The sequence below is a fragment of the Octopus bimaculoides genome, chromosome 10 (genome assembly GCF_046866305.1).
Source record: "Octopus bimaculoides isolate indiv1 chromosome 10, ASM4686630v1, whole genome shotgun sequence".
Classification (NCBI taxonomy): domain Eukaryota; kingdom Metazoa; phylum Mollusca; class Cephalopoda; order Octopoda; family Octopodidae; genus Octopus; species Octopus bimaculoides.
In genome coordinates this window covers 1,131,603-1,156,602 of record NC_142937.1, presented here as the reverse complement: position 1 = coordinate 1,156,602, position 25,000 = coordinate 1,131,603, and the positions used below count along the sequence as shown (strand labels likewise).

At 35.5% G+C, this 25,000-nt stretch overlaps 1 protein-coding gene across 3 annotated transcripts in view; it reads left to right on the top strand.

Moving 5' to 3' along the window:
- Nucleotides 1-24,579, top strand: part of LOC106867312 (uncharacterized) — a 93,448-nt gene extending 68,869 nt beyond the window's left edge. The window contains exons 7-13 of one of the 3 annotated variants that reach the window (XM_089358286.1): nucleotides 4,169-4,225; nucleotides 5,293-5,367; nucleotides 9,565-9,637; nucleotides 11,939-11,997; nucleotides 15,538-15,631; nucleotides 20,072-20,219; nucleotides 24,420-24,579. In XM_089358286.1, the coding sequence (XP_089214412.1) occupies nucleotides 4,169-4,225; nucleotides 5,293-5,367; nucleotides 9,565-9,637; nucleotides 11,939-11,997; nucleotides 15,538-15,631; nucleotides 20,072-20,219; nucleotides 24,420-24,446 (533 nt within the window). In that variant the 3' untranslated portion in view covers nucleotides 24,447-24,579. Of the gene's footprint in view, nucleotides 1-4,168; nucleotides 4,226-5,292; nucleotides 5,368-9,564; nucleotides 9,638-11,938; nucleotides 11,998-15,537; nucleotides 15,632-20,071; nucleotides 20,220-23,656 lie in introns of all 3 variants that reach the window. The other 2 variants (XM_052971011.2, XM_052971010.2) reach the window with 2 other exon arrangements.
- Nucleotides 24,580-25,000: the final 421 nt, after the last annotated feature.

The following is a 25,000-nucleotide window of genomic DNA, read 5'->3' as shown; positions in this document are numbered from 1 at the left end:
GGTGTTTACATCTCCGTAACTTAGTGGTTTGGCAAAAGAGATGGATAGAATAAGCACCAAACTTAAAAAGAAAATAAGTACCAGGTTTGGTTCATTCAACAAAATATTCTTCAAGGCAGTGCTCCAGCATGGCTGCAGTCTAATGACTGAAATAAGTAAAAGATAAAAGTAATACTTATTGATTCCCATTGTTTTGAATTAATCTTGCATTATCTCTTAGCTTCAAGATTTCAATGCTGTGACTACTTATTTTTAGAATGGCATTGTAGGGTAAGTGTGATGGGCTGGATTTGACTGGATTGAACAGGAAACAGGTTGAATATATGGACTGAACATGGCTGGTTTAAATGCCAAAGTCAAGTTAATCAGACACAACACTATCAGGATGTAAATAATCTGCATATCATGTGGTTGGCCTTTTTCTTTATTTTTATGCTTTTATCTTTCTTATTGTTATTTCTGTTTCATTTTTGCCAAGAAAATATAAACGAAGAATATCAGCAGCAAGCTTTTATATTCTGAAAAATTTAATTGCTGAAAATACACAATATTACTTTCTGGAATATGCCTGGGTGTGAAAGAGATAAGCTAGATAATGTTAAAGATTTGTGAAGCAATATAATTTATATTTTAGTCTAGACAAAGAACAGAAAGCAATAATATATATATAAATACACACCCACACACATATGTTTATTTTTTTGAGTACTGATATGAATTGTCTGTAGATTTTAAGATTTTTCTGATTATATATTCTTGATATTTTCTTAAAGGCTGATTCTCCTTCTCGATAAGAGAAATAAAGTAGAACGTAGATACTTCAGTTTTTGTGGTGACAATGAAATTATTTTGTGTATTATCTGTAACTAAATTTATTGTGATCAACTCTCTTCTCCTCAGAATCCATAGCTACTTCTAAAATATTGAACCAAGAAAGAAGGCCCCCCCCCCTCATAACCATTTTATCTGCTAGAAATCCAGCTGCAAAAAGAAAAATTAATAAAAAAAAGACATGCAATAAAGACACAAAATAAAAAAAATGTGATCTTTGCAGTGATAAAGATTACTGATTTTTCTCTGTTATCCGTTCATACCAGATGATGAAGAATCAGAAGAAAGAGACTTGTTCAGCCCATAACAGCATGGAGAAAACAAATGTAAAATGATAATGCATACACCACTCATTCATTCCATGCTGGTATGGGTTGGATGGAGACATATTTGTAGCAGTGTTTAATGGCTGAATGTCTTTCTTGCCACCAATACTCACCTGTTTTTGATGTTGGAAATATTTTAGTCCGGAGGTTTGTCTTTTTTTTTTTAAGTGGATGGCTACAGGATACATTGATTATAAGGAATATAAACATGAAATAACCATACTCAGATTTTGTGTTTATATATTTACACATCTCTAATTGCAGAGGGAACATGTGGAAGGGGTAGACCCAGGAAGACATGGGATGAAGTGATGAGAAAGGATTTACAAGCATTGGGACTCAAAGAGCAGATGACAGAGAACTGAGACTCCTGGCAGTTTGCTGTGCTTGAAAAGACATGTCAAGCTAATAAAAGTGTGGCTTTCTTTGCATACAGGCTCATCCCCTGCAACCCTCTCCAGCTGAGCATCCCTAACCTTGTGGGCTCGTAAATGGTGGTGCCATGTAAAAAGCACCCATGCTGGTGCTGAGTAGAAGCACCCAAAACACTCTGTAAAATAGTTGGCATCAGGAAGACTATCCAGCCATAGAAGCTATGCAAAAACAGACAGGAAGCCTGACTAACTCTTCAGCTGGTCAGCTCATCTCAAACTGTCCAGACCATATCAGCATGGAAAACAGACATTACATGATGATGATGATGATGATATATAAACATCGCATCTATAAAAATGGAAAAGATTGGCACTCCATCAGTTACCATAATGAGGGTTCCAGTTGATCCAATTAACTGAACAGCCTGCTTTTGAAATTAACGTACATGGGGCTGAACACTCCACAGACACATGTATCCTTAATGTAGCTCTCAGCATGACACAGAATGTGACAAAGCTGACCCTTTGAAATACAGTTACCACTCACTTTTGCCAGCTGAGTAGACTGGAGTAACATGAAATAAAGGGTCTTGCTCAAGGATACAACATGTGGCCAAGTATCAAACTCAAAATCTTACAGTCATGAGCCAAATACCCTAAACACAAAACCAGGTGCCTTCACTAACAACACATCTATACACATACTCACACACACACACAGAGTAATCTCTCACCTATCACAGGTGTTATATTCCAGCCCTCACCCCACCTCCGTGATAGGTGAAAATCTGCGAAGTAGAAACAGTACTGTACCATATGTTTTTTTGTTGTTTTTAAAATTTATATATATTTATTTTATTATAAATGCAAAACACCACCACACACTCACCTCCCAAGTTTCAATTTCCATACAGTATGCGCAATTCTTTGTTTATTCATCTACGGTACACTACCTATTTTCTTTTAATATATTTTAATTGTGTTATACAGTGCAGTACTGTGCTGCATTTTAATTTATTAATTTTTAGGTGTGAAAATGCTTATTTTACCACAGAAATAATTGAGATCTAAAAAATATAAATACCTACTGGCCACAGAAACCCACAATATACCGAGGAGTCCATGATATAAATTTACATATATTAGCCAGAAAAATCTGTGATCTACTGAGGGCACGATGGGTGAACCGCGATATAGTGAGTGATTACTGTGTGTATGTATATATATATATATATATATATATATATATATATATATATATATATATGCATGCATGCATACACACAGACACACACACCAAGCTTTTATGTAGTTTCCCTGTACCAGTTCTACTCACAAAATAATGGTCAGCTTAATATTATAGAAGGAGCCACTTGTCCAAAGTGACACACAATGGGATAGAACCCAAAACCTTGTGAGTTACAAAGTAGAATTCATATCCACATAACCATGCCTATTTCTATATATATTAGATTAGTCTTATTGCCACATAGATAAATCCTGTTGGAGTTTAATTCTGTATTATTCACTTTTCGAGGTATTTGCTACATTCAAAGATCTTATTAGCCTAGCTGAAGGAGTGCTGAAAAGTTCCTGGCTTTAAGGGTATCACAAAAGGCCTGGTTGAAGGCCCAACCTTCCAAGTTCTTTTACAGTGCTTAGAAAAACTGAAGGACACTGTAATAAGTGTGTGAATCTGAGAGAGGAATATGTTGAACAAAATCATAAATAACTAATTCTCCTGATTTTCTTTTATCCAAAGTCAGGAACTTTACAGCACCCCCCCCCCCCGTAGATATACTTTCTTAGGTACATTTTTTCATCCAAGTTATTTTCATATCTAATCCCAAGTGACCAACTGCTACATGTTCACTGAACATAGGGAATATTAGCTTGTCAACAATGTTTGATGGACTGCCTTTTTACAGACAAATGTTTCTCACAGAAGAGAGTTTTGTAAGAGTAGTACATTTTTTCTTTGTATGGTGTAATAATTATTGAGTACTTGATTTGCACTTCACATACGTTGTACACTGTTGAGTACGTTTGACCATTAGTGCCTTGCTAACAATACAGACACACACTATACCATTACCCTTATAAGCAAATAAAACATGTAATGATGAATAAATAATGACAAAAATTTGTTTAGTCTGATTTGATGTGTGTGAGGGTTTGTCCACACACACATACTGCTTGATAACCATTTTTGGTTTATTTACATCCCTGTAACCTAGCAATTTAGCAAGAGACTGATAGAATAAGTATAAGAGTTCAAAAATAAGTACTGGGGTCAATCTGTTTGACTAAACCTTTTAAGGTGGTGCCCCCAGCATGGCCATTATCCATTGACTGAAACAAGTAAGTAGTAAAGGAAATGAAATGTATATCTAACTCGTTTCCACCTTATCCTAAGCTCATTATTCTCTCATTATTCTACAAAACTAGATTTGTTTAGAATTCTCTGATATATCTTTCAAATGCTGAAGCTGACAAATTTTTGACTCTATCCATTCCATTCAAAAGAATATTGTATTCAAATGAGGAACTTATTCAAATGAGTTCAATGAACTTTTGTTGTTGCTGTTAACTGATCTCTGCTTTTTAATTATTGTTATAACTATTTCATTATTTCAGTGAGTGATGATGGTCTTCGTTATGTGAAGAGGTTGATAAAATTTATTGAACACAAAGGTATGTTAGCTATGTTTTAAATTTTGAAGATTCAAATCTAAGAGGTGGGTATATATGCGTGTGTGTATAGATATATATGTATGTATGATTGGAGATGTTTTCACAGAAGATTGGAAACAAATGACACATTCAAGCATGGGAAATAGACATTAAAGCATTAATGGTGATGATGATGATGATGTATACTTTTGTATGTCAATTCTCCATTTTTTTGTGTGTGTGTGTTATCCCAGCGTAGTGTAGTCCACATGTAAAGAGAGATTGAATGTGTGTGAATAAACATGATACATATATGTGTGTGTGTGAGAGAGAGAGAGGGAGAGAGGGAGAGAGTAAGACATTAGGGATTGAAGTTATTGGTGTGCCTATACAGCAGTCCAACTGATGTGTCAATTCACTGATCATTAGAAGCCCACTTTGGGGGTGGGGGATAATTTGGGCTTGAGTATACCATGTAAGCCCACAGCATGTTGGACATGAATCAGCAATTGATTAAATTTACCATAACTCTTGACTGGAACCTTCTTTTATCAACTCCAGAAGGATGAAAGAAAAAAACAGAGCTCAGTGGGATTTGAACTAAGGACATAAATTGCTGGAACAAATATTGTTTGGTGTTCTGTGCTCTAATGGTTCTACCACTTCCATACCCAACCTTCATACGACTGCTGAGGTTTGGGTATTTCATTTTGTTAACACTATTTTATATATGAACATTCTTTATTCTTTTTGTATCATGTAAAAATGAATTCCATCTTCATTAATGTACGATTATCAACAGGATTAATTCCTTATAATTACATTCTAGAATCAGTTAATTAGGAAATCACAGAATTCATTAAAATGTAAAGTAAATTGGCTGACAATATATATACAGCAGCACACCACAAAATGTTTTGTATTATCTCTCGAATGGGTTATGCTTTCTTACAAGGCTTCTGCCACTTGGCTTAGTCAAGAGGCATCTGCAGAGATGATGTTAGTCTGTCACGCTTATATAGAGCAGCAACTTCTCTAAATTCCTCATAATTTTGATGTTCTTCTTTAATGTTTCTTCTATCTTGTAGGTATAACCTGCATAGGAATCTACAGAATATGTGGTGTACAATCGGAAATCAATGAAATCATGAACATATTTTCACGTATGTATGACTTTTAATCATGGAAGGAAGGTCAGCATAAATGATCCTTTATTTTATGCAGGACCTTCAAGACTGGTGAGAAGAGAGGAAGTAATTATCCTTAAACAGAATATCTGGCTTGAATGTCTAACATTCAAGTGAACTCAAAGTGAACTCTGCTAAAAATACCTATTTAAACACCACTCCCCATGGTGATGTTGTTAAATTGGGGGATGAATTAACTACAACATTCAAGAACTTGCATTTCAAAGAGCCAGAATAAATCCTACAAGAGGTCTTGTCTGATATTCCAACAATTTGCCAATTTATTTCCCTAGATTGCTGCTATATTTTATCAACCCCAAAAGGATGAAAGGCAGAGTTGACCTCAGTGGGATTTGAACACGGAGAATAGAGAGCCAGGACAAATGCTCCCAGGCATTTTTGCCCTATGCCCTAAGAATTCTGCCAGTTTACTGCTTAAATCACCCCAGCCATAGATTGTTCTTGTGTTCAAGGGACCATCTCTGACTTTTGACATTTACTATATAGAATTTAAACTCAGAATGCAAAGAATAAATACGTGGAAAGATGGCTAGCAAAGTTGGCCTTGCTGAGATTTGAACTCAGAGCACTGACAACCAAAATAAATACTGCAAGGATTTTTCTATCAAACATGCTAATGATTCTTTCCTTTAGTCTTGTAATTAACTAATGTTTTCCTTTTATTGGACTTCAAGATTTTGAAGGCACAGGCATGGCTGTATCGTTAAGAAGTTTACTCTTTAACTCTGTGGTTTTGGGTTCAGCCCTGAAAGGATGAAAGGCAAAGTCAACCTCAGCAGAATTAGAACTCAGAACGTAGTGACAGGTGAAATACTGCTAAGTATTTCATCCAGCACACTAACGACTCTGCCAGCTCGCTACCTTAATAATAATAATGATAATAATCCTTCCTACAATAGGCACAAGACCTGAAAGTTCAGGGGAGAGGACTAGTCAATTACATCAACCCCAATGTTTCACTGGTACTTAATTCATAGACCCCGAAAGGATGAAAAGTAAAGTTGACCCCGGTGGAATTTGAACTCAGAACATAGCAACAGGTGAAATGCCACTAAGCAATTTTTTTTTCCAGCATGCTAACGATTCTGCCAGCTCACTGCCCTAATAATAATAATGATAATGGTTTCAAATTTTGGCGCAAGGCCAGCAAGTTTGGAGGAAAGGACAAGTCGATTACATTGACTCTAGTACTCAACTGCTACTTATTTCATTGAGCCCTAAAAGATGAAAAGAAAAATTGTCTTCGACAGCATTTGAACTCAGAACATAAAAGTGGGTGAAATGCTGCTCAGCATTTTGCCCTGCTTGTTAATAATTCTACCAGTTCATCGCATAATAATAATAATAATAATAATAATAATGATGATCCTTTTTGCTATAGGCACAAGGCCTAAAATTTGGTGGAGGGATCTAGTCAATTACATCAACCCCAGTTCTCAATTGGTGTTTATTTCACTGACTCTGAAAGACTGAGAGACAAAGTCAATTTCAATGGAATTTGAACTCTGAATGTAAAGATGAACAAAATGCTTAGAGGCATTACTATCTGGCGTGCTAACAATTCTGCTCACTCTCTATCTTAATAATGATAATAATTTTACTATTCCGTTGTTTTAATAGACACAAAAATTTAATTTATTTACCAATTTTCGTTCATTATTTTTTGCTAAAGGCAAAAAACAAACCAGAAATTGGTCTGATATAACTTTTTGCATATGTTCCGGGTGCCGAAATGTCTGTTGAAAATTGGATAAAATTCAAGATAAAGCTGTGAAATTAAAGATTTCCATGGTTCTTATTGGTGTTACAATCCTGTTAACACTGCAAGGAATTAGTAACTTTTGAATGGCAGCATGAGATAATATATACATAAATGTAACCAGAAGGAAACAAAGTATCAAGTATTATTATTATTATTAAGGCGGCTAGCTGCCAGAATCATTAGCATGCCAGACAAAACACTTAGCAGCATTTTGTTTGTCTTTACATTCTAAGTTTAAATTCTGCTGAAGTCAACTTTATCTTCTATCCTTTCAGAGTCGATAAAATAAGTACCAGTTGAGCACTAGGGTCAATGTAATCAACTTACCCCTCTCCTGAAATTGTTAGTCTTGTGCATATAGCAGAAAGGACTAATATTGTTGTTGTTGTTGTTGTTGCTGTTAAAATTGACTGAATCATCAGTGTTGGAAAAAATTCCTTTTTGTTCCCAAAAGCACCTTTAGCTCACCGGGTAAAATACTTAGTGGTATTTTTTCTGCCACTATGTTCTGAGTTAAAATTCTGCCATGGTCGACTTTGCTTTTCATCCTTTTCGATCTTTAAATTAAGTACCAGTGAAATACTAGGGTTAATATAATCAACTCATCCCCTCCCCCAAAATGGCTGCTCTTGCGGAAAAATTTGAAGCCATTATTATTATTATTATTATTATTATTATTATTATGGTTTCACATTTTGCACTAGGCCAGCAATTTTGGATATTACTACTTATAATAATCGTAAACAAGGCCTGAAATTTTGGGGGCAGAGGCTTAGTCGATTATATCAACTTGTGCTCAGCTGCTGCCTATTTCATCAATCCAGATGAATGAAAGGCGTTTAACCTCAGAATTTGAATTCAGAATGTAAAAACAGAACACTGCAGAGCCTAACAATTCTTATTTCTTTACTGCCCACAAGGGGGACAAACAAGGACAGACAAATGGATTAAGTCAATTATATTGACCCCAGTGCATAACTGGTACTTATTTAATCAACTCCGAAAGGATGAAAGGCAAAGTCGACCTCGGTGAAATTTGAACTCAGAACGTAGCAGCAGATGTCTGCCAGCTTACTGCCTTAATCATCATCATCTTTTGACATCCATTTTCCATATTGTCATGCGTTGGTCAGTTTGACAGGAATTGGCCAGCCAAAGAGCTGCCCAGGCCCCAACTGTCTGTTTTAGCCTGATTTCTGCAACTGAATGTCCTTCCTAATGCCAACCACTTTACCAAGCATACTGAGTGCTTTTTACATGGCACATGGCACCAGTGCAGATGCTTCTTATATGGCACTGGCACAGTTGCTTTTTCCATGGTACCAGAACAGGGTCTTTGTACATGGTACTGGCATGGGTGGCACCAGCACAGATCCTTTTTACATGGCACTGGCACAGGATGATGACTACTATTAATGATATGCTGAGACCCCCTTCGGTCATGACTGACCCTGGGATTGAACCTAGAAAGTTACCCTCCCAGGCACAAGTCCAGGCAAGGTTGTTTATGGAAGACCAGCAGTCGCCCATGCATACTGGCCTCCCCTCTCCACACCACCAGTGTTATCCAAGGGAAAGGCAAAGGGGCTGATACAGCTTGGCACCTGTGACGTCGCAACTCATTTTTACAGCTGAGTGAACTGGAGCAATGTGAAATAAAGTGTCTTGCTCAAGAACACAACACGCAGCCCAGTCCGGGATTCAAATTCACAACCTCACGATCGCAAGGTCGACGCTCTAACCACTGAGCCATGTGCCTTTACTATTAATGATAATAATTATTATCATTATCAGTGCAGCATGAGGAAAACTGTCTTGTGATATTACAGCTCTCCACTTTCTAAGTTCAAATCCCATTCTCAGTTCAAAGTCCCACTGCACAGCACCTTGGGTGATGTGTCCTTGTGATTAATGTGGCAGACAGAAACTGAAATGAACCCTGATGTGTGTGTGTGTGTGTGTGTGTGTGTGTGTGTGTGTGTGCAGTTTGTGTGTACCCCTATCCCATCATCATGCGATAGTTGTAAACGAGCATCACCTTCACACATGCAATACTGTTCGTTTCCACTCTTCTGCGATAAACATTTCTGGTCATGGAGGAACATTACCTTTGCTTGGAAACAAGTGATGAAATCAGGGATGGTAGCAGGAAGGATATTGAAAATTTGCCTCCTCAAAAAGTATTCCATCTGACCCATAACATTAAATGACGACGATACACATAAATACACACATATAAATTCATATATACCCAATCACACATCTGCGATATATATGTGTGCACACACACACACACACACACACACACACACACACACACACAGATATATATATATATATATATATATATATATATATTCCAATTTTATTTTCCAATTGCTTTATTTTAGGTGATGATTGTGCCAAAATTCCTGACGATATTACAGCATACAGCATAGCAGTAGCATTGAAGACATATTTCAGGTGAATAAAAGTTTCAAACTCCAACCATTACTCAGGTAATTAGATAATTACTGAGAAAGATAACAGATGTTCAGATGGTTTCTGAAGAAATTTCCTTCTGGGATTTCTTCTTCAAAATCTGCGAATGTTCCACACTTACTCATTTATACAATGTTGTGCATTTGGCTTGTGATTTAATTACCATTACAACAGCAAATATGGTGGAGTCAGTATTTAGATGATGATGTCAAATAATACTGGAACATGTCTAAATTATCTCCTATATTTGCTGAAATGATTTAAATAACCTACCATTTTCTGGCATATAAAGCAAGTTTTTCAAACTAAAATTTACAGCCCAAGACAACATTGGTGGACCAAGAATTTCATATGAAATCCTGCAAGATTTGACGAGATAGTAATGATCTATGAATGTTTACACTTCAGGTCTGCCATGATGGCATATAACAAAAATTTTAGTTACCTGTGAATTTACAAAATTCTTTGGGTTTTCAGTAAAAATTCCTGACAAGTTGGCTGTGATTGTTGTTTAGTCAGAGGTCACCCTTATTCAAGCATGTCTCTGCTATACTCATTTTATCAAGAACAGCATTATCTAATGTGTCTATTTCATTTTTAAGACAATATGGTTTGACTTGAGGGCTAAAAATCTGCTGTTTCTGGCAGATTGAGTAACTGAGTGGAAATTTTCTTATTAGTTGTTTTGCTGTAAGCCATCCTTGGTCAAGTAAATCTATGACCAAAAGTGTATCTTTTCCTAGAAATAGCAACTAAATCACTTTCAGATTTCACTCTACCTCCTTAAAAAAGGAAAAAGACATTGGGTAATGTAATTTTAGATAGACTATACCTGAACAAAAAACAGGAGGGATGGTCATAGCTGGAACAATTCTGATCATAGATCTGCTTCATCAGAACTGACTTTGTACTAAATAAAACTACATAATGAGGGAGCTTGTATGTGATGGCTCAGCACATTCATGTATTATTTAACCTGCTCGTTATAGTCACCAAATTGCTCTCAAATACTTCTTTTTTAAAAAAAGAAAAGAATGAATTGAATACCATAGTTTAATGACATTTTTCTGAAGAAAAGATAGGATGGCTTTTGCTTAAATACATTTGATCATAGGTTTCTTAATGAGAACCGACTCAGGGCTAAAGCACAGCTACCACATCTATATGGTACCATCTGTAGTTCTGTATTTTAATGTAATAATTGAAATACACAGCTACCCATGCCACAGACATGTAAAAGCCACCCAGTATACTCTCTTGAGTGGTTGGCATTACGAAGGGCATCCAGCTGTGGGAACCAAGACAAAACAGACTGGATCCTGGGGCAGCTCTTCTAGCTTACCAGCTCCAATCAAACTGTCTAACCCAGACGACACACATCATTACAGTGAGCTTCGTAGTTTGCATGTGTGTACGGTTGTGTGAATATCTACATTATGTGCTCACATGATAATAGTGCTGAGCTACAAACAGTAAACTTTGTTGCCAATTCCTTGCAGGTAAGAGTTAACAACAGGGAGGGCATCCAGCTGCAAAACAGGGTCCCATACACATGTAATCATCTAACCAATCCCAACATGGAAAAATAAATGTAAAATGAACAATTGAATAAATATGGAAATATGATCCGCATTGAGGTCTTTGATGGATCTCAGGTTACAATAATATTTCCATCATCATGTAACGTCCATTGTCCATGCTGGCATGGGTTGGACGGTTTGACCAGGGCTGGTAAGCTGGAAGGCTGCACCAGACTCCAGCTTGATTTGGCATGGTTTCTACAGTTGGATGTCCTTCCTAATGCCGACCACTCCAGGAGTCTAATGAGTGCTTTTTACAGGCCACCAGCACAGGTGCCATTTGCGTGACACTGATATCTGCCACAACTGCGATTTCACTTGGCTTGAATGAGTTTTTGTCTGAAGCACGATATAATGCCAAAGATCTAAATCATTCATCATTGCCTCTGTGAGGCTCAACACTCGAAAGGAGCTTTTCATGTGCCACTGGCACTGGCCACTTTGCGTCCATGAGGCCCATTGCTTGAAAAGTGCTTTTTGCATGCCACCAGCATGGGTGCCAGTTACACGACACCAGCATCGGCCATGACTACAATTTCGCTTGTCTTAACTAAAACATTTTCCTTTTTGCCCTCACTCTCGGGAGTGTGTGCCTTCAGCCAACACTGATGGTTCTGTATTTTACCATGTAGTTCCTATAATATATACATTGAAGTAGAGATCTTCTGCTGTTCTTTGTATCAACAAACATTTCATTTTGCAGGAATCTATCTGAACCACTTTTGACATCAGAATTCTACTGGCCTTTGATGAATATCTCAAGTAAGTAATTAATTCACTGAAAATGTTTGACATGAGAAACAAAAGGAATAAATGAATAAACAAGAAAGCATTGTATTTGAATTTTCATTTTCCAAGACATTTGCATTACAGAAATTATAGTTTACAATAATGTTGGCCTGACACACATTCATGCATGCACACAGACAGACAGACACATACATACATATATATGTGTGTGTGTGCATATGTATATATATAGATATATATGTGTGTGTGTGTGTGTGTAATTTTTGAAACAGTTGATCAGAAATGCAAAGTAAAATAGAAAAATACATGATAAATTCACTTCAAACTTAAAATATGGACAAAATATAAACATGGAGATATTGATATTAGTTTGACAATCCAAAGGTAATTTTCTTAGTCTAAGCTGTCTTGCAGAACATTTCTTATGTTGAAGGAATAATAGAAAAGACAAAGGAAATGACAGAAAATATTGATCAAACAAAGAAAGGACTAATCTTATTTATCAGTGTGGTGCATTATGTCTTCAATATATATAATATTCTATAGCAAAATCAACTTGAGGTCAAACCTAGAGGTTTAGAAGAAAATCTCTCCTTCCTACACAAGACAGTCAGCCAAAGGATATCCAGAGGATGTGTTTTACTTCAATGGATTGTGATAATGGTAAATGAATGACACTTAAGAACAAGTGGTACTTCATTGGGATGAGAGTGGAGTGATCTGTAGAAAGCCCCAAATTGTCAGTCTCTGTTTAAAGAACATGTATTATTTTGCAGCATTCTTAACCCTTTAGCATTTAAACTGGCCATATCCGGCCAAAATATTCTGCTTGTTTTATGTTCAAACTGGCCATTCCCAACCTCTTGCAACTTCACTACAATATCTTTCTAAAAATATATAATCAGATCATCAAAATCTTCAAGTCATAAGATAATGCTTGATTAATTCAGAACAATGTAGATAAGCTTTACATTTGACAGAGTAATTTGAATGCTGAAGGGTTAAATGTAGACTAATGACATAAAACACTTCTTATTCCCTTGAAGATAAGCATTTCCTAGTAAATCATAGATTCAGAAAAAATATTCAGCCAGCATTCTATGAAAATTAACTACAGATGTAGTCCCAACATGAAGTCACTCATTATCAATACTCCTGTTAGGTATGACAACTTAGGTTGTTCATGTCAGAAGATTGGAAGATAGATGCACTCCCATTAAATGAAACATGAGCCAAATTGAATATGAAATTGAAATTACCTCAACTGCTTCAAACTAGATGATCAAAAAAAAAGAAGATTTAAGATTATATAAGTATAATTGAAGGTAAATTTAAATAACTGAAGAAAAAGCTGTGAAAACATTGGCGGGGGTATTCCATAATACTTGCCAGCAACATTCGGAAACTAAGGGTGCAAATACTGACATCAAATGCCATGTACTTGAAAGATAAAAGGCAGGATGTCATTGGATAACCGTTTGCACAACAGAAGGAGCATACATATTTAAGCAGATTAGAAAATACTGCACATGTCTTGAACATATGGAATGAAATATTTAGAGGATATCCTCAAGTGAATAAATATATTCTAACCCAGCAGAAAGTTCCAGCGGCAACCTCCACTCCAGATAGACCCACGCATAATGCGTAATACTTTCTTATATTCTATGCCATAGACATGCACTTCCTTCTTTCACACCTTTGATAGTGCTTTTATACCAGTAGCTTTTCTGAGATTATATATATATGTGTGTGTGTGTGTGTGTGTGTGTGTTTAAATAATATATATTTTTGTAAAGGTGTGTGTCTGTATTTCATTCCATTCATTATACATAACCAATCCCCAAAACCTGATCTGTCTTTCAAAGTAGCTAAGTTTTTACTCCTCATCACACAATCTATCCTATTTAAAACTTTATTCTCATATTTTTTGCTTTACACACTTGCAACTTGCTGGTAGCCATATTAGTTTTTCTGAGTGATGGCTACCAAGGCAGCCCAAAATTTTATTTTTACTGAATACAGTTGGCATGCAACTACATAAAACTCAAGTTACCTTTTACATGTTGTATACTATACAAAGTCACCATATATATATATATATATATATATATATAAAGAAGTTCATGGGTTTAGATAAGTTTGTAAGCTAAGCAATGGAGAAAATTTAACTTTAGAGGCTTATCTATTCATTTAAGAGCAAGGCTACTGAAGGACTGATTTTAAAATATCAGATTCCACTTCTCATGGCTTACAAACATATCCAAGTTCATTACCTTCCTTTTATAAGTTTCACAAAGGCAGTTTATATATATATGTGTATATATATATATATATATATATATATATATATATATAGTATAAAGGATCGTGGGTAATGCCAGAACAATGCAAAGTAAATGCAGGGCAAATCACAAGAAAACAAATATATGAATTAATGTAGACTTACCTTGCATTCAGTATTTCGGGGTTATGACCCCATTTTCAAGAAATTAACGCATGTTGCCAATGTGTGAGTGTGTGAGCATGTGTGGAGTGGACATGTGTGGAAAGGTGTTGCTATAGCAACCAGCTAGTTTCTGGTAACTCTCTTCTATTGATTTTTGGTTTCCTTTGGTGTATGAAGATGGCCTCAGAGATTCTAAAGTTGCCCCTATTCCGCTGTGTTGCCCTGATGTGCACTGTGAATTCCTGGATCTGGCATTTCCGTAGATGTTTCTTCATGGAAGTATCTGCCTGCATGTGTTCCTTAATGCGTATATGTAGGATGCACCACATTTTCCACAGATGATCTTGTATACAACATAGGTCCTCTGGCACAATTCAGGGTCATTGATGGGGCAGTTCGGTAATGTGCACACTGGCCCTTCCCTGAGAAAAGCTCTGTCCAAGAACAACACCTCTCACTACTCCAAGGAGTGCACATTATCGAACTGCCCTATCAATGGCCCTGAATTGTGCCAGACGACCTATGTTATATACGAGATCATCTGTGGCAAATGTAGCTCATCCTACATAGAAATCTGCATATACGCATTAAGGAACACATGCAGGCAGACACTTCTGTAAAAAAACATCTGTGGAAATGCCAGACCTAGGAATTCACAGAGCACATCAGGGCAACACAGCTGAACAGGGGCAACCTTAGAATCTCTGAGGCCATCTTCATACACCAAAAGAAACCTAAGATCAACAACAGAAGAGAGTTACAGGAAGCTAGTTGGTTGCTATAGCAACACCTTTCTGCACATGTCCACTCCACACACAGGCACATCGGCAACATTCATAAATTTCTTGGAAGTGGGGTCATAACCCTGAAACATTGAATGCAAGGTAAGTCTACAATAAATCATATATTTGTTTTCTTGTGATTTGCCCTGCATTTACATCGTATTGTTCTGGCCTTACCTACAATCCTTTATGCAATATATTCTACACAATGCTTCATAGTAATTATTCCATTATTTATATATATATATATATATATATATATATATATATATATATATATATATATAGATATAGTTTTTTTTTTGTTTTGTTTTTTTTCAGAGCAAAAAAATGAACAGAGGCTGTATTCATTAATAAGAACTATACCACAAATTAACATTTGCTTCCTACGCAGTATTTTAAAACACTTATACAAGTACGTATACATTATTTATCACAACTGAATTCTTTCATAATTGAAGACTAACATGTTTACTAGATCAGAATGCTCAATATATATATATATATATGTGTGTGTGTGTGTGTGTGTGTGTGTGTATGTATGTGTATATATATGATGTTATAAACTAACTTTGGAAGTACTGAATGTGCTGGTATTTTACAGACAAAGTAAATTTTGAACACTGTACAGCTGTGAAAACAGCAGGAAAAGGTTGGCTATTTACCCTTAGAAGACAGAAAATACCTAATCTTTCTCTACTGTTTTCACAGCTACACTACATTCAAAAGTAACTTTCTTGTTCGTAAAATACCAACATATTTGGTGCTTCCAAAGTTTGTTTATAAAATGTTCTCACATTCAAAAAAACTACTACTTAGCATTAGAATTGATGGTAATGGTTGTCAGGCAGTTTAGCTTAATGGTTTGAGCACTTGGCTGGAATCTGAGGGGTACAGGTTTCAACTCCCTGCAGCTCCCTGCTAGCAAGTTTTTTCCGTCTGTTAAGGGTAAATATCCAATCTTTCTCTACCATATCCACAGCTGTACCACATTCAAAATTTACTTTCTTTTCTGTTATACATACATATATATTATATTATATTATATATATATATACATATATATTATGTATATATATATATATATATATATATATATATATGTGTGTGTGTCTGTGTGTGTGTGTGTGCATGTGTATATACTTAAAATGTTTTAAGTAGTGTAAAGAAAAGTATATTAGTGGTAATCATAATTTTAGTCAGAAATGAAGGAATTGTTTCTTGCTTATTTATATGCAAACACAGGACATCTTCAAATTTTCAAACAAAACTAAATGAAATGGAATGAAATAAAATATAATAAAATGAAATAATGTAATGTGAAATAAAGTGGAATATTTATGCTATTACATTTAAAGAATTTTCATCATTTATTGCATGTGAGTGCTCATGTCTCCTAGAGATATAAGTATCCTCTAGCACTAGATGAAAAATTCATAAATAATGTAAATATTCTATTTTACCTAATTTAATTTTATTTTATGTCATTTCATTTCCTTTCATTTCTATGGAAAATTTGAAGATTTTCTGTGCCCGTATTTCAATAAACTAAGGAACAGTTCCTTCATTTCTTTTGACTAAACTTATTACCAATATAGATAAATGTATAAGGCAGCAAGACAGCAGAATTATTCCTGCACTGGACAAAATGCTTAGTGGCTTTTCTTACATGTTTATATTCTGAGTTCAAGTGCCACCAGAGTTAATTTTTGCCTTTCATCCTTTTGAGGTTGATGTGATCAACTTACTCCTTGCAACAAAATTACTAGTCTTATGCCAAAAATTGAAACAAACATACATAAATATGTATATATATCTATGCACAGACACTTGCACAAAAAACATATGTATATATGGTCCTTTATATTGTGGGTACAATGCATCTGACTTCTTCCAGATAGTTTCCATTTACCTAGTTTCACTCATATGGCACTTGTCATTCCAAAGCTACGGGGAATTGGTGAAAGACACTTGCCCAAGGTGACACACAGTAGGATTGAACCGCTTTTTTGCAGTCCTTTGTCATCTTCTTCATGGAGTTCAGCCTCTTGAGATCAGTCCAATATGTTTCTAGATCTTCTACTCTACGTACAGGATTAATTGACACTTTTCTTCTAAATCATCATCCTTCATATACATTTTGCCCTTTCTAAGCAGTTTTCTTCCACCTTTGGATAGCACTCACTTACATGACTGATATCATCCAAACATATCACATGTCTATACCTATACATAAACATATATAACTTTGTTGTCCTTCCTATCAAAATATATATCATCATCATCGTTTAACGTCCGCTCTCCATGCTAGCATGGGTTGGACGATTTGACTGAGGACTGGTGCAACCGGATGGCAACACCAGGCTCCAATCTAATTTGGCAGAGTTTCTACAGCTGGATGCCCTTCCTAACGCCAACCACTCAGAGAGTGTAGTGGGTGCTTTTACGTGTCACCCGCACGAACACACACACACATATATATATATATATATATATATATATATACATATATATATATATATATATTAAAAATGGGGAAAGCAGGTTTATGGGATTACTTTAGGTTTCCTTTCCATAAAGGGTTTCGCTTTATGGCGTATTGTCAGATCCCAAACCTGTTGGCCCATGACCTCTTCAAAACATGTAGTGGGGAAATGCCTCACTACTCAAAGGTAAACAATTAGGGATTATCTCCCTTTGCTGGAAAATCCTACAAGCCCCTACATCAATGGGACAAAGCATTTCAAGTTATGCATAGTTGAACTCACGAAAATCCTAAAAGACTCATTCAAACCAGGGAACATCCTTAACTCCAGAAATTTGGATTTATGTTTTCTACAAACAATACACACACACACGCACACACACACACACATGCATCTGTGTATGGAAGGTGCATGTATGTATGATATACATGTACACAAACATATGCATCTGAAAATATCCAGAAATACATCAATTATGCACTGTAGCATATATCTATTACAAGTCCTGGTATTAGTAATGAGCACTCCAAATTGCTTATTTTCCTTTTTTTTTATTTCTGTTTTGTTTTTGTTTTTTTGGTTCATATTAGTTTTCCAACATTGTAATAATTCGTTTGTTTCTTGTTTCATTAGTAAGAAAGCAGAAAATTTACATTTTTGGCAAGAATCTCATAAATTCCTCAACAGACTACAAAGCTTATTGTTCAATATTTATCAATATTCTATTGTTTGTTTTGATTCTCTACATTTTTGTTCATGAGGTTTTGGGGGATTTAAAATAAAAATTGTATTTTATTTCCAATTTTTTTCCGTTTTTCTTTTGGCAAATTCTCATCTCTTCATATGAATGAATGCTTAATGAGAGTTTAAACTAATTTTCACAACTTTCAACTGTTCAATTTTTATTTCGTTACCAATTGTTTTAGTAACTGTTTCTTTTTTTTTTTTTTTATTTTTGGCTGATAGACATCTTATTTTACTAATTTGCTTAATTGTTGAGTTCGTTTTATTTACTCTTGTTTTTTTTATTTGTTGTTTTTTTTTGTCCTGTATATTGTTATGTTGCTCACGTAAGTCTGTTTCTTTTATGTCAAAAAAGAAAGAAAAATGTTGGCTGGAATAAGCTTCCCTTGGAGTGAAAAGAAAATTGAAAGTGAGGGAGAAAGATTTGAACACTGAAATTTCTCTTCCTGTGACATCACACCACATGTGGTTGCAGATATTACTGTCACACACACACACACATTGATTGATAGATATTGATACAGATAAAACAATTGTTAAATATAATAATGAACTTCACAATGCTTTCTAATTATATACAAAGGGGTGCTGAAAATTTCCTGGCTTTGGGTAGAAGAAAATGCAGAAGGATCAATTAATTATGATTTTATTCAACATATTCCCTTCTGAGATTCACACACTTATTGCAGTGTCTTTCAGTTTTTCTAAGCTCTGTAAAAAGAACTCAGAATGTTGGGCCTCCAACCAGGCCTTTCACGACACCCTTAAAGCCAGGAACTTTTCAGCACCCCTCATATGTGTGTGTGTGTGTGTGTGTGTGTATGTATGTATGTAGGTACAAGTGGGTGCTGAAAAGTTCCTGATTTTACCTAAAAGAAAATACAGGAGGATCAATTAATTATGGTTTTATTCAACACATTCCCCTCGCAGATTCACACACTTATTGCAGGGGTCCTTCAGTTTTTCCTGTAAAAGAACTCAGAAGGTTGGGCCCGCAACCAGGCCTTTCACAAAACTCTTAAAGCCAGGAACTTTCCAGCACCCACCTCATAGTCAACTTGCTTATTTTATTTTTTTTAAATTTTATTATTGACTTTTTTTTCTATATTTTTCGCTTGTTCCATTACTCTGAGTTCAAATTTGTACTCGGGTTTCATCCTTTCTGAGCTTGAGAACATCAACTACCAGTGAAGTATTGAGGTTGATTTATATTCCAGTAATGTGTTCAAGATGTAAACGGAATTACAATGGGAGCAAAAGAACTCTTTGTTAGGAAATTAATTTCCAGAGAATATTTCTAGTTTTTTTTTTTTTTTTTTTGTGAAGGCATGTGACCTAGTGGTTAGGCTGTTGCACTCACAATCACTTGATCATGAGTTCAATTCCCTGACCGAGCAGTGCATTGTGTTCTTAAGCAAAGCACTTTGTTTCACACTGCCCCAGTCTCCCTTTTGATCAGGGAGGAATGTTGACCCGTCAATTGTAAATAATGTAAATAATGTACATAATTCCTCATCTCTTAAATATAGAACTGTATTAATTCTGATGTTCATCTTTATTTTGTTTATCAGGGTTTTTCTTGTTTTTATTATTTGTGTTTATTGTTTTGTTTTTTTTCTTAAAAGTGTATCAGAATGTCCAGAAAACGTAATGTCATCATATTCTTTGGCTGTCTGCTGGTCACCAGTTCTTTTGTGGAATGATCAGACCAGTATAGATCAAGCTGTCTTGGTACCATGGATTATACAGACTTTAATTGAGAACTATCATAATGTAAGTTGAATTTCTATGGCTTGTAACTTCAACCCCAAACTTTATTTATGTATTTATTTATTTTATTTATTTAGAAGACCCATCAAGTCAAGTGTAATCGTAGCCCGGGCAGGTACCGGTGTCACGCAACTGGTACCTGTGTTGGTCATACATAAAAGCACTTATTACACTCTCAGAGTGGTTGGCATTAGGAAGGGCATTCAGCTGTAGAAACCATACCAAATCAGACTACAATCTGGTGCAGCCCCTCAGCTTATCAGCCTTGGTCAAACCGTCCAACCCATGCCAGCATGGACAACAGATCTTAAATGATGATGATGATGATGATTGAGATTTCAGATAATTCATTTTAATCCAAATAACATCAGCATCTTATAAGGATTTTAATTTTTGATAGTGCTGTTATTTAGCCCTGGGTCAACCCTGATTGAGGAGACCCATGATCAAAGGTATTCCAACATCGACATAACTCCCTATTTTGGGAGATATGTAGGACTATATTATCTAATAAGTCCTTTTATCTTTAGCAATTGTATGATGTAATGTGAGGGAGATTTGACTGATATTGCCAGCAAGCCAAGCGACCATATAGAGGACCCTATTGTTGTTCTCTTGCTCTAGGTTAAACTAACAGATCCATGATCAAATGTTTTCAAAATATAATCTTTGTCTTTTTACAGATATCTAAGACTACATTTCCTGATACATCCGTTTATCTTTCAAGACAGTAAGGTGCCATTTGAGAAAGATTTAGCTGCTCTTTCAAGCAGTTCAAGAGACCATGTAGAAACTTCTTCATTTGCTCATATATTTTCATTGGCTGTTTGGGTTGAAGAAGCACAATAAATTGTTGTCTACCCTCATTGGCATCAAATAGGCTTCCTTTTCCTAGTGAAAGCAGATTTTTTGAAACATAAAGAATGTGATGATTTATATAAGTGTAACTTTGGTTCGTGGAGGCGCAATGGCCCAGTGGTTAGGGCAGCGGACTCGCGGTTATAGGATCGAGGTTTCGATTCCCAGACTGGGCGTTGTGAGTGTTTATTGAGCGAAAACACCTAAACTTCCACGAGGCTCCAGCAGGGGATGGAGGCGAACCCTGCTGTACTCTTCCACCACAACTTTCTCTCACTCTTACTTCCTGCTTCTGTTGTACCTGTATTTCAAAGGGCCAGCCTTGTCGCACTGTGTCACACTGAATATCCCCAAGAACTACGTTAAGGGTACACATGTCTGTGGAGTGCTCAACCACTTGCACGTTAATTTCACGAGCAGGCTGTTCCATTGATCGGATCAGCTGGAACCCTCAATGTCGTAAGCAACAGAGTGCCAACAACAACAACAGCTTTGGTTCATTTGTTTGTTCATTTGGTTTTACATTGCTTTTTCCATACTGGCATGGGTTAGATGAAATTTGAGGAAGCAGATTCTCTATGGATGAATACTCTTCCAGTAGCCAGCACCTAACTATTTTCCAACTAAGGAATAGTTTTCATTCCACTGGTCCTCATATCTCAAAGTCTAAAATTACATGATCTTTTACATACAAGGGATTGTAAACAAAGACTGTTTTCTCACTGACAGTGTTAATGAGGAGACATGAAATGAGAGTTACACACACATGCATATAAAGATTAATTAAATAACCTAGATAAATTCTCTTTCTGTCCCCTCTTATATTATAACCTCTCATCACCTGGCACAAAGCCACCCCAGTACTACTCCCTGCTCAGTTGATGGGTCTTGTCTTGTGATTTACTAGGTAACCTCACTGGTACTAGAGCCTCATAAAATGCACCTAGTACATTCTGTAAAGTGGCTGACTTTAGAAAGGGCGTCCAACTGCAGAAACCTTGCCAAAGCAGATAGTGGAACTCGGTACAGTCTTTTGGCTTACCAGTGCCTGTCAAACCATCCCAGCATAGAAAATTGACATTAAATGGTGGTAGTGATGATGATGATGATGATGATGATCTCCACTTCTAGAAAAAAATTAAGCAGTTACTTGATGGCAGTTGGTACCAACATCAAATGAGAAGAGAAGATAATCACAAGAATTAACGATTTTCTCCAAAATTGATAAGCTACTAAGGAAAAGACATTCTGATTATCTAGAGATGAGAGGACAGCTGTGGACACATGTTTCTGCTTAAGCAGGTATCATCAGCACAGCAGTTGTCATATTTTATCTCCAGCAGATGGAACACTTAGACATACACAAAGAAGTGCAGAACACATTTATGGCCAAGATGTTTTGCATAAATGAACCAAAAACATGCTGAAAGAAGTGGTTCGTGATGGCCAGTGGTACATATTTGAGCATTGGAGATGGTTTAATAAATCAAGAATTTTATCATTCATGTTCATTTGTCTTTAAGATACATGCCACCAGCCACTCTGAGTTATTTCCCTTAGCTAATTTCCTTTATATATCATCATCATCATCATCATTCTTTTCCATGCTGAAATGAGTTGACAAGAATAGACAAGCCCTAGGACTCTGCCAAGTTCTACGTCTACTTTGACATAGTTTCCACAGCTCAATGCCCTTCCTAATCCCAATTATTTAACAGAGCATATTGGATGCTTTTTACATACATACATACATACATACATACATGAGTGGCTTCTTACAGTCTCCATTTATCAAATTCTCTCATGTGGAAAGAGTCAGGCCCGGGAGTTATGGTAGAAGATACTCACTGAAGGTGCTGCACGGTGGAGCCAAATTCATAATCATGTGTTTGCAAAGTGAATTTCTTAACCAAACAATTATAAATATTTATTAAACATGAGAAATCAATAATTATTTGAATAGAGCAAAGATGAGTATCAGTTACTTGTGTGTGTGTTGCAAATTTATCCAACTCACACCAATATGCAAATCAAGAAAATGAAAATGAATTACCAAACATTTAAGACATTACATTTATGTCTCTGTGTGTGTGTGTATGGATATATGTAGATGTATAGATACATGTATGTGTGTGTGTGTGTGTGTGTGTGTGTATATATATATATATATATATATATATATATTATATATGTGTATGTATGGATATATGTAGATATATATGTGTGTGTATATGGATATATGTAGATATGTGGATGTATGGATATATGTAGAAGTGTGTGTATATATATATATATATATATATATATATATATATATATGGATATACGTAGATATATATGTATATATATGTGTGTATGTATATGTATAGATGTGTGTGTGTGTGCGTATATATAAATATATATATATATATATATATATATAGGGAGAGAGAGAGAGAGAGATAGATAGAGATAACTAGATAGATAGATAGATAGATAGATAGATATATGTGAATACATGTGTCTGTATATATATATATATATATATATATATATATATATATATATTCTTTTAATGAAGGATTTCTTTGTTTCAATTTCAGATTTCGTGAAAGGTACTAAACAATTTCAATGAACCACAAAATACTCAAATGATTCTTCAACACCACTCAATGATTTTATTGTTTTATACTTTTTGTTTTTTCTTTCTTTTTTCGTATTCTCTTTGGCTGATCTCATTCAGTTTTAGCTATTGTTATTTACATTGTTTAATTTATGTCTTAATTTATGTATACATTATATATGTATACACGCACATATTTCATCTTTTTTTTTTTTTTTGAAGGAAATTCAAATGAGGAATTAAAATTTTAACTTGTTTTAATTGTCATAGTTTTTTTACCCATTGATAGGCTAGAGATTGTGGTGGTGGCGATGTCTATAGCCCCAGGCCATCACAAATCATGCAGACCACTTATGATCACAAACATTCCAGCTGTTACCATGTTTTGAAATTGTTTTTTTTATTCCACAGACAAAGTATATCTAAGACCTTGTCATTTACATGGCATCTTGTGATATACACAAGAGGGGTGACTGCATTTATATGTGCATATTGTTATGTGGTCACTGGTCAACCCTAACTGAACAACCTTTAATCAAAAGCATTCTAACCATCACCATCTTGTTACTTTTATGGGATCTAATGGGTATCATCATCATCATTTTAACATCCATTTTTCCATGCATCAGATGAACTTTGTTGAGGAAGATTTTCTATGACCAAAGAATGCCCTTTCTGTCACCAACCTTTACCTGTTTCCAAATAAAGTAATTCCTTTCGCATAACCTAACATGTTTTCACAGAAGTTCAAAAACAAAGGACACTGCTAGCATGACAATGATACGTTTGCAACGATCATGCTCCTATCAGTAACTTCTGTGGTCTTCCGAAAATCCACAAATCTAAAGAAATCAAGGACTGTTTTAAAGTCTGCCTGAACCCTGTGTATTTTCATGGAATGAACGTCACATTTGCTTTCCAAAGTGAAATATCCTGCTTGTAACTTTCAATCTATCCTGCATACCTGTTATATAATTTCAACATCTGCCTGAACCCTGTGTATTTTCATGGAATGAATGTCACATTTGCTTTCCAGAGTGAAATATCCTGCATTAAAATTGATTTAATCTTTATCTGTTTTTGTTTTTCCTTTTGTTTACATTGTGTGCATGCCTAGATATGGGTTATGTTAGAGTGAGAGCTATTATTTGGAATTGGTATCAGGTAGCATGCTGAAGTGCAAATGGCCTCGTATACTGTATGCTAAAGTGGAACTAATGATTTATGAAACAGCTTACCTATCAGAAATTAAGTCATGAAAGGGTTACCATTGTCAACACACTTCACATTTCTATGTTTCTGAGGGCAATGAAATAAAATACTA